This window comes from Neltuma alba, unplaced genomic scaffold (assembly GCF_004799145.2).
Source record: "Neltuma alba isolate B1F8T4 unplaced genomic scaffold, ASM479914v2 tig00006356_pilon, whole genome shotgun sequence".
Lineage (NCBI taxonomy): Eukaryota > Viridiplantae > Streptophyta > Magnoliopsida > Fabales > Fabaceae > Neltuma > Neltuma alba.
Genome location: NW_021634442.1, coordinates 51,010 through 62,701, shown reverse-complemented (window position 1 = coordinate 62,701; position 11,692 = coordinate 51,010). Strand labels below are relative to the sequence as shown.

The 11,692-nt window shown below is 34.8% G+C and overlaps 1 protein-coding gene across 1 annotated transcript; it reads left to right on the top strand.

Moving 5' to 3' along the window:
- Positions 1-5,680: 5,680 nt before the first annotated feature.
- Positions 5,681-7,381, top strand: LOC114750219 (transcription factor MYB52-like). Its single transcript, XM_028938773.1, has 2 exons — positions 5,681-5,951; positions 6,337-7,381. The coding sequence occupies exons 1-2, from the start codon at positions 5,798-5,800 to the stop codon at positions 7,134-7,136; spliced, it is 954 nt and encodes a 317-aa protein (XP_028794606.1). The 5' UTR covers positions 5,681-5,797; the 3' UTR covers positions 7,137-7,381.
- The last annotated feature ends 4,311 nt before the right edge of the window (positions 7,382-11,692 follow it).

The following is an 11,692-nucleotide window of genomic DNA, read 5'->3' as shown; positions in this document are numbered from 1 at the left end:
TACGCGCGCAAGAAATTGAACCAATTACATAAAAATACAAATACTATCTCTAATCTTAAATATTAGAGTATTTTGACTAATTTGAGTAGGTTAAAAAAAAATATTAAGTCAGTCATTTGTAACAAATATTGTTATATTTTTTCTAAAATATCTTTGTTAATCAAATATATTGGTTAAACTATCATTATTAAATGACTACTTTGGATAAAAATGTATAAATATAAAAGATAAAATGGATTAAGGTTTTATATTTAAGACTAAAAAAAAAATCAAATGATGTCTTTTATTAAGGCACGGAGGTAGTATATTCTTACGGGTACTTCAACCTTGTCGGATAACATCCTCTTCAAGTTTCGGCTAAGGCTGCTCTAAAACGAGATAGGCACATGCAAATTAATTTCTCGAAACAATCTCGCGAATTCAGATAAGCATGTGAAACAAAAATAATTTAAGAGTTTAATTTCAAATGAAGGGATAACTGTTGAAGAGTCAAGTCTTAATTTCCATCCACATACATGCATGTGACTCGATCAGCTTGTTTGTATAAGAGAAAAGTGGGGCTGGTGAAAGTGAAATTGTCAGAGACTTTTCCTGTAACATAAGAAAAGCCCGTTTCTTCACTCCTCCCTCCTCCTGTCTGTGTGTGGTGAAAAGTCCGAAGAGAAGGCTGCTGAATTTTGGAATACCATTTTTGCAAGAATTAAAGGAAGCCAGCATCAGTTGTACCAGAATTCATTTATTGAGAGACACAAACGGCAAGCGGCCGCGGAGGGAAAATTAGGGTTTGCAAGCTGGTCAAAAAGATGTGCGTGTGTGCACACAGTACATGAGTGATACAGAGAGAGAGAGAGAATTGTAAGAGTACGTACAAGATACATAGCTGGATAAGTAAATATAGTCAAAGTAGTTGGTTGTGGAAATTGAGGTCTTGTTGATGTCAAATTAGGGTGTGGGGGTTATGATGGGTGATGAGAGTGGCGGGTTGCTTATGTTACGTGGGAAAGTGAGAGAAAAGGTGTATTATGGTTTTCATATAAAGACAGTTTGAAGAAGGATGATTGTTTGCCTGTGCAAGTAACCGAAACGTTTGCATTCACTGTTCGAAAGCTGTCTCAAACCCTTCTTCTTCGGCTTCCCTCATACACATATACAGACAAGCCCATGGAGATCCATCCACGCTCATCATTTTACGGCCTAATATTCATGTCTTGCATCCACACACAACATATAAAAACAAATTTTGCACTTGGTGTAATAAATTGTCAGCTGAACCCATCTTCTGCTTGATTAATCACTCCTGTATTTGTGTTGTGATGATATGTAAAGATTCATACTATGGCGAATGGTCTATTATGTTCATATGATCGCTCACTGTGGAAAGTTTCCATTCCAAGCTAATTATAAAGGGAAGGTGGAGTTTCAACTTGCTTTGAATTATTTGTGATGCAGTAGGGAAATATTAATGAATAAGAAGAAAATAGGCAAAGGCAATCGTATCTCGTGGCCGAGAAAAAACTCAAGCTTATACAGTTGGATGGCATGAGTATCAGAATATCCTAATAAAGTCCCATGCTAACTAATTGAAGATTGATTTAAAGAAGATAACTTTATAAGTCTTATATATATCAAATGGCTTCAGCTGCCACTTTGAGTCAAAGACAAACTTAATATATATCTCTGGTTTTTAATATAAGAGCTAGATAATTAAATTGAGGAGATTAAAAAAATTAGTAAAGTTGGTTATTTGTAACAAATGTGTGTTGACTTTTTAAAATTACTTTTATTCAATCATGTACATTGAAATTACAATTAGATGGATACTTTACAATTAATAATAGAGATACTTTTGAGAACGTATTATAAATTTAGAAAACAAAGTGAATTAGAGATCTTATAATTAGGACCGTTAATAATTAGCTCTTATTATGTAACTGAGTTTCTAATTATGGTGTTGTTGCGCAGGGAGCACACCTGCCAAGAGCTTTAAATGCTGTCTTGATGGACCAAATGAACAGGCTAATTCAATTCAATCTCTCAGGCTAGAGGCCCTTATTAGTTTCAGTTCTCGTATAATATAGTGACAGAAAATTACTGCATGGTGGAATTAATTCACAAGTATCAGACAGCAGTAGTAATTAACCTTGTATATTTTAGGCAATGGAAGTTGTGTCGTTTTTAATTATTATTTAACTTTGAAGTCGATCGCATTTCTCATCCGTCAGAGTTGAACTTCAAGTTTCTGTTGTAGACCTGCAGTCACTTTCGAATTTGAGAGATCACCTCAACGTGATCACTTTCTTTGATCTTAATTGAAATTTAGTCAAGTCCTTGCACCGTTAATTTAGACGGGTCATCATATTTTTTTTCATCTGCTATTTCGGGTGGACATCCTAGAGAACTCTCGGCACCTTCAAGAAATTAGGGTTTTTCAGGGGAGAAAAAAAAAAACACGATGTGGAAAACCGATTTGAGATTGAATGCAATGTTTGAGGCTTTACAGTTTCATTATATCTGTCCAAAGGAACAATTCTGCTGGGTTAATATAGGTCGTCAAAATGAATTTGGACGATCTTTCAATCGCTAGACTTCCAAAACACTGCAGGTTGGTTAATTTATGATGATAAAGCATAAATTACTGATAGAATTAGTGTTTTTCCAAAACGTATCGCAACTGCTGGATTTAGTCTTGTTAACAAGATAAGACCAAATAAAGTCAGTTCTAAGAAATTGGCCAGTCATCGCTAGCATAGTATTGAGATCTGTTTTCACCGAGCTCTTTCTTTTTTAAGGTATTAATTAAACAATAATAACTTATTTAATTAGAAAAATGCTGTATATAAAGCCTTGTGTAAATTGGATTATTAATTAGGTAATAATCATTGATGGATAAAAATAGGTAATAATCATCATTAGAATTAATTGTGCGTAGTTTTTTTGTTTAAATAATTCAATGTGATAATTACATATACCTATATATGGAGATATTTGTCAAATAAAATCATTACAAATATAATTTATGATTGCATGTGATTGGGGAGCTTGAAACGTGAATGAAACAAATTAAACAAACCACGAAGGCATGGAACAAATAGTCAATATAGGCACCCATAATTAAACAAATGATCAAACCTATAAGCATATTTCTCCGTGGAATCAGAAGGCATGGAATGTTTTACCAATTCAATTACCTCGTCCACATAGCCCAGGATCCACACACACACACAAGCTTATGAAATATTTATAATAAAAATGAGACCCAATTTGGGTTTGATATGATCGGCATGCTGTAGGGTATAGGCAAGATCCACCAATCGCTAATATATAATTTTAATACCAACGAACTACTAGAAGCCAAGTTTTTAGTGTTTTCAAATGATCAATGTGTAATATAATTCGTATATTTATTTAGACGGGAAAGAAGACTGTTCGATTTCGTGGGGTATGAAATCTCAATCCGTTAAGAAATGAACAAATATTTGAATAATAGTTACTTCACAAAGCGCTTCAATGTTTTACTTGACTTGCCATCTGCATGGAATTGAAGTATGGAAAACAAAGGCAGACGGTTTAGAAGTACTTTTCTAATTGCTACAATTACACGGCATTTGAATTAATCCTTAAGATTAAATTGATCGTGACAGTTCTTTCATCTCTATCACAATAACCCCCCAAATCCAATGCATGTTACGTTTCTTCAGATTTGGCTGTCTTGACCCTCTCGGCTTGTTCACCCGTTCGTTGCGTCCGCATTTTCACCATCAGGATGAGAAAACTTTCTGGTCAATTTTTTTTTTTTGTTCACAAAAGCATTAATTCTTCACAGGACAGCGCAATTTGAAACTGAGCAACTTATTAATTAGTTGTCATATATCATCGCTGCTCATTAATTAACCCTTTCTGTTTTTGGTTATGCTTAACCATAGATCAGAAAAGAGAACGATACACGCATTGAAATGGGTGTTGATCTGAGTAAAGGTTGTTACTCTCTACGGAAAAAGTATACGCAATAATATTCCATATTCCATATAGCTGTAACCTTATCTCTTTTTATGCATTTTTACTATTATTTAATTAGGCCATGCACATCAAATACCTTTGATTTACAAGTTTATTTAGAATTGGCATTTGATTGATTGTGTAAGTTGCTGATCTTCGAAAAAGGGAAAATTGAAATTTGAGTAATTAAGTGTGCATATACGAAATTATTTCTATTTAATTATGTGGAGTCGAAAGAGCGATCGAGATTCATTAATTTCTCTATCTATTAATGCTCGATCGATGTATAGAATATACTATAGGAGTTGATATCCCACATGGTGCCTATTATTACTCATTACATTCAAGAGCAAACATTGATCTGACCACTAAGTACCAGCCCAGCGATATTATATTGGGAAGCATGTGGACGCTTTTAAAGCTCACCAAATTTAACATTGCCATGTTTCCAAATTAGGGCATGACGACGTTGAGTTTACCAGCTTTCTAATGCATTAATTTACATTTGCCTTTTCATTTGCTGCAAAAGCTTCTACGACGGATGAGCCAGAAAGACAACAGTTCAGTTCTAGGCGAATTGATTGCCTTGACCTTGATACAGACTTTAAATCTCTCAGTTGTTGTTTTACAAATTATTGGCGAATTTCAGCCCTTGATTTATGGTTCTTCTGCATTTCCCAGAATAAAGCCAAAATTGTGTATCACTTTCTTCTACTACCCTCGCGACTGAAATCATATCATAATCAATACTAATAATCAACTAGAGTATGATTTGAAAGTCTCTATACGGTGGCTTTCGGTATGTGTACGTTTTAATTTTTAAATTAGAGTATTCAAAACCTACGATATGTATATCTCAATATAATTATATACTTCTTTAGTCTTATTTATAATTACTTTTAATATGTTTCACACAAACTAAAAAAAAACTTAAACTTCCTTAACTCTTATTTAAAATTCAACAACTTTCCAACTTTATTCTTATTTAATATACATTATATCTCATGTAAACAATGTCAACACAATAATAAATGAAGGGTAAAATTTTATATTTATACAAATTTTTTCTCTCTGAATACCTTATAAATAGAATCAAAAATATCTTATCTCTTTGCCCATAAATCGGACCAGAGGAGTATATATATGATAAATTAGAAAATCTTATGCTGTTCTATTTTATAGCAAGTCAAAACCTCGTATGGAAATTTTCCTATCACTATTTAAACTGGTTAATTAAGTGCTCAATTGACCGCGCAAGTTAAGATACTTATTTACCGAATTATCATCCGAGCGACTTGCATAAATGTCACAATATTACAGTTGCTTGTTAAGGAATTTGGTGTGCTTGAGGGATGTGGAATATTAATTAACGCAGTCTCAGAAAAAGGAGAGACGTCCCTTTAGTAAAAACTATACGGTAACCAAGCAAGAGGGTTTGATATAACGTGGTACCATGGTTTTCGATAGAATATATATTTAGTTAGAAATTTGAAAACGAATACAAAGAAACAAAGAATGAAAGGAATTTGATGTGGAAATAGAGGACCAGCAATGACATAAGAGGAAGGGTCTTTTGTTGCTAAATGGACTACTTATTATATACACGTATATATGTACATAAAGGGCATAGCTAGGTTATTAATCGTGTGAAGACAACAAAAGTGACTTGCCATCCACAACCCTAAACCAACCCCCTGCCCCCCTCCACTTTCTTATATATCTTCTTTTGGACTTCTCTCTCTCCAGTGCTTCATCTTCAAGTTTAATTCTTACACCAATTAGCTAATAGCTTCCCCTTTCCATGGAGGATTCTTCTTCATCTGCAGTCGAGGACACCAAGACTTGCCCTCGCGGTCACTGGAGACCCTCCGAGGATGAGAGACTCCGGCAACTCGTTCAACAATACGGTGCCCAGAACTGGAATTCAATCGCCGAGAAGCTCCAAGGAAGATCAGGTACCACCATCTCATGTACATCTTGCCTTCTGCTTAATACTTATCTCTATATGCATATATGCCAGAGAGTTTAAGAAAATGGAAGACAAAATAAAGAAAATTTTAGTTTGGACATTTTCCTCAATTTAAAACTAACGAATCGAAGCATAATTTAATTCCTTTCATCTTGTTCTCCTTCGTTTTGCTGGTTTCATTCATACGGTAGAACTCTTGCTGAGTTTCAAGAGCTCAGAACTTGGCATATATCTATTAATTTGACTCTAATTAATTAACGAGAGCATGTTATTCACATAGCCATATGACATGTATTTCTTTAATCGCTCAAATATCAGGTGGTATATCATCAATCATGTGTTGAAATTCCAAGTAATTTTGTTTTTTCCAGGGAAAAGTTGCAGATTAAGGTGGTTTAATCAGCTTGATCCTAGGATTAACAGAAGGCCATTTACAGAAGAGGAAGAAGAGAGGCTACTGGCAGCTCATCGCATCCATGGGAATAAGTGGGCACTCATAGCAAGGCTTTTCCCAGGTCGTACTGATAACGCTGTGAAGAATCACTGGCATGTTATAATGGCGCGCAAGCAAAGAGAACAATCTAAGTTATGCGGGAAGAGAAGCTTCCAAGAAGTTTATAACTACAATGATTCTAATTACAGTAGTTCCTCCAAGAAAATTGCATCAAATTCTTATCAAGGCGTGTTAATTAGCTCCAGAATGAATGGGTTAGAGAATGCCAGATTCTTTGATTTTCGTAACCTTGATCATAAAGATAGAATATTTGCGGATTCTCCCTCCACTTCTTTGGCTTCCTGGAGTTTTGCAACCTCCTCATCAAACGGTTCTCCTGTTGTGGATTCATTTAGAAGAGAAGGCAGAGATTTCTTCAATTCTCACTCCAATCACTACATATCAGAAATACCCAAAGGTTCCGATAGGTTTCATTGCAGAATTTATCCGAGTTCTTCAGCAAATTACAGGAGAGTCGTTCCATCAAGTGCTTTTGGTCTTTTTGGTTCCAATGATGATGGAAAGACAAAGAGGGACCTTACCAATTTCTGTGATAGCACAGCATTCACCAAGTTACGTGCTTCTACGGATCAGCGAGCGCAAGAAGATCACGAACCAATTGAACACAAAGAAGTTCCTTTTATTGATTTTCTTGGCGTGGGTGTCTCTTCGTCATAACAAAGCAGTATAGTACAGTATATGTTAAGTTCATGAGGAAACATGAGACCAGCTTCGTAGTTTTGATTACGTAACTTGAGCATTTCATTCTCTCTTTTTTATAATATGCATGTGGACTTATTAATTTAATTGTAAGCCATGTAGGATGTAAGGGTTCTCGTTTTCTAGATCCTGCGTGCAGGGCGTAGTCAGGAACCCAAACTTTTCGTTTGCATGAAATATTATAAGCAGGTCTCTTCTTGTTCCGTCGTCGTGATAGAATATTGCACTGCGTGTATAAATCAACGGCAAGCACTAGTTCGATGAGAAATTAATGCTTTTACTGCATGCGCGTGCTGGCTTGGGACTAAGAAGAAAAAGGTGATGAAAGATCTTATTGCCATACAACAGCGTACGCAGTACATTGCTGAATTCAATGGATAATTGTCACTTGGTCGCTGTTGTCTTTGATGCGTGTCAAATTACTACTACTTATGCGCACGATTACTCCTGATAAATCTACTATGATCATGTTTCACATTTGTTGCGAGATTTGGGAGTTTCAAAAACAAATGCCCACTTTTTACTTGTGAAGAGCATGAGGTTTAATGCTAATAAACCCCATGGCTTTTATCGAAGAATTTATCTATATATTAGAAATCTGCGCGAGTTGACCTCCCAGTTCTTTTGACAAGCTACCTAGTCAAACCCGAAACCCGGCTCATTCTGACAATCCTAGCTAGTGAAATCAAATTTAGGATGGATTAGGTCGGACCTAATAAAAAACTCAGGCAAAGGAATAACACGGGGAGACTCAACAAGTACTAGAAGCCGGATATATATTTGGAACTTGCTTGGTCATGAAGAGGCAAAGCTAACATAGGACATCGACTTGAGTTGTTTTCACAAAAGAGAAGGGTCATTTGGGAGGACCGTTCCCATGGACCTTTAGCCTTCATGCGAGGACCAGAGAAGGCCCACACGTGGGCGCAACGAAATGCTATTATGGAAACTGGTGTTTCTCTGGGGTTTGGCGTCTGTGCTGTGGGAAGCGTGAGAGGATAGATAAGATATAGATAAAAAAGCGGGGAAAGTGAGTGAAAATAAATGAGCATAGGATGAACATCAGGCAAGAGATTTTGTTTTGATCTCAAGTTATTTTTCTTTAGCGTGTGATTAATCAGCTTGTTTCAGTTTTTTCATTCCGGTTGTAATCCTGTTTTTGTCTTTTTCCTCGTGCTATCCGATTCGATCTGACCCGACCTGTTATGGTAGGCTTTAGGCAGTCCGTCAAACCTCCTCAAACCATGCCCCGCCTTTCCCTCTCTACGGAATGGAAGAACATTTAAAAGAGTGCTTGGGTAACCGTGAAAATATTTTTTAAAAATATTTTTTTATAAATTAAGACAAATTTTTTTATATATTTACTTTGTATACTGTCAAAATACTTTTAAAATTATAATTTTAATAACCGAAATGAATGCTAACTTCTTGAAAGGGGTTAAATTTTATTAATTATCCATGATGATCATTTCTATTTTAATTTTCCACTAAATTCACTTATTCAAATTAAGATGAATATATATAGAACTCCACCAAAAAAAAAAGAATATATAGAAGTACTGTTTTTTTAGTACACAGGTAAATTATCTTGTATTTAATACTATTATACTGTCGTCAAAAAAAAAACTATTAAATCATGCTCTAACATTGTTTGCTGTGTCAGATGGGACTTATCTTTTTTAACATGATTCTTTTATTTGCAATGTTAATTCGAATCCTAAACTGATTGTTTAAATCAATATTATATCTCTTATTAAATATACGAAAAGTTACATTATTCATGTTATAAATAGTAGAATAATTAAAATTTTATGCTAAGCACTCAAACTCATAAGTTGATTTAAATGTATCAAATTCAGCTTCATTTCCACCATTTTCCTAAAAAAATATATACACGAAGCAACGGAAGAAACTGGGAATCGATCGCTGCCATGTGTATAAATTCAATTAAAATGATATAACAGATGGGAAAGAAAAAAAATGAAATAGTATGACAAAACGCGTTGTTGTTGGGCAGAGCTTGAAGAAGCATCATTAAGCGTATTGGACGGGTGAGGTGTTACTTAGCTTGGGCAATGGATGGCGTGGATACGGGGCAGCTATACGTACTCCCCTTTAATTTCCAATGTGATATAATTGAACTGAAGATATTGTGATGCAAAACGGTCACTGGAATCAAACTTTGACGTCATAACTGTCAATTTGGACACATGCGTACGCATTCATAAAATATACACATTTAAACTGTATTTGGTGAGCCTGAAACACCCCCCAAAAAAAAAAACTGTATGTGGTGAGCAAGCACTTCCCTATGTTACATCTAGTGCTTAGTATAAAAGCTAGTTGACATTAGTTATTAGTAATAAATAGATGTTGTCTTTCCTAAAATATTTTTATTAATAAAATATATTGATTAGAACTAACATTATTATAATAACTACTTTGAAAAAAAAATTAATAAATATGAAAGACAAAGTAGATTGAGGTATTGAATTTATTACTAAAATAAAAGTCAAACAAACTCTTATATTAAAGATCAGAGGTAGTATAACTGAATCTGAAATATTATATGAGGAGACCTTACGGATAAACTTTTTGAAGTATTTATAAATTATATTTTAGACGATCCAAAATACAACACCCCCAAATCAATTTACGCTTTGCTCAATCAACATTCGTATCAGTCATAATCAACAGAATAATGAAGAGTAATGCCTTTGATCGAGTAAATCACAAAAACCTAACAAAAAATTACAAAAACAAAAACAAGAATTTAATTAAAAATCATGCGAAACAAATAAGAAGTAGGAATCTGCTGATTAATATTTCTTTGAAAAAAAGAATGAGATATTTGTGATGCGATCATCTAACAAAATGTCAACACCCTTTGACGCGCTCCTATCGATTCGCAAGATCTGGAAGAAAAGAATGAGACTAATCGGAGAGCTGGCGTCCTTGTAAGTGAAAATATGGCCCCTACTTCCCTTAAGCCAAACTAACATAGACACAGTTTAGCATTCATTATTGAAAGTTTGACTAAAACAACAGAATTTACTTTCAAAATCAACTCCATCTCGGTTTTACATGTACTGATGCATATATAATTCTTTGTTTTAACATGCAGCATCCATTGAATGATGGCTTTTAGCTGCTGTGGGTAGCCACCATATTTGAACTCGGGGATTAAAAGCGAGGAGGTCGGTAAGTAAGTAAGAAGTAAGAAGTAACAACTTCGATTGTACCATGACTAGCCTGAAGAAACCGACAACTTGGACTTATCAACAATTCTGTACACAACTTTTCAATCAGCAGGAACGTCAAATATTTTCTTGTAAGTAGTAAAAGCAATTACCTTTATGTTTTCATGGGGGCGGGAGCTTATACAAGAAGATGCATAATTTAAGCAGATCAACGTCAGGGGCGTCAGATTCGCACCGCCCCAGGGCTGGATTGTCACTGAAAAATCCTCTTCTCTCTTTATCTTTTTGCTTTTCTGGTGGTTCTCTGGGATCCGTCAAAATTAATGGCGATTATACTGGCCAGCAAATGAAAGCGAAATGCCTTTAGCAAATTTGACGTTTTCTTCCATACGGTCAGTGATGTGTATAATTAATTCTTGGCTTTGGACTAGTTAAAGGATTGAAAATAACCCAAATTTCGAGAGCTGATTGGCGAAGGTGTGATCTCATGGATTTTGGCCATTTAATTAAGGTGCAAAGTAAGGGGCATTTTGACAGTGGCGCACCCTTTAGAGAGCTAATCCAGCATGTGCATGTTAGTTAGATTAGGTGGTTCGTAATGGGAGGGGCTGGGAGACAAGGTTGCAGGACGTGGCCTAATTAGAGGGCACTGAACTGAAGTCTTTCTAGATTCTGGCGAGACGGAGAGAATAATGAAACCTGCCGCACACGTGGGTCTCATTTATATTACTCTTCTCAAAATCTCCCTCTAGGAAGTCGAGGTAGTGGCAGTTACTCACTGGATACTCCTCCTAATTCAATCCTTTATATGGATTCATTTTTAGTTAATTTTAAAAATAATAATATAGGGAATTTATGATTTTTTTTTCCAAAAATATTCTTACCATTTCATATTTAGAACTTAATTTGCAAGGATAAAAATACCTCAATAAATAGGAATATTTTAAGGAAGAAATGGTTGATATGAAAAATAACAAAAAATTGAACTTCATATTTAAGACCGAATGAAAACTTTTAGATGAACCATATATTTTGTACCAAAGGGGGTATATATTACGAGTCTCCAAAATATTAAGCAGCAGTTAATTACAAGGTTAAACATAGTTTCAATTTATGAATCAAAAAATTGATAAATGAGTTGTCCGTATTAGTTGACGGGGAATCGAGAGAAAATTGCGTGGCACCAAATTCAACTGTCACTTAGCTCAATCAGGAGTAGCTTTTTTTTTTTTTTTGGGTATTGTAAAGGTTAGAGTCTTGTACTTAGAGCCTGTTTGACATTGAGTTTGTTTAGAACAATTTATAAATAGTTTT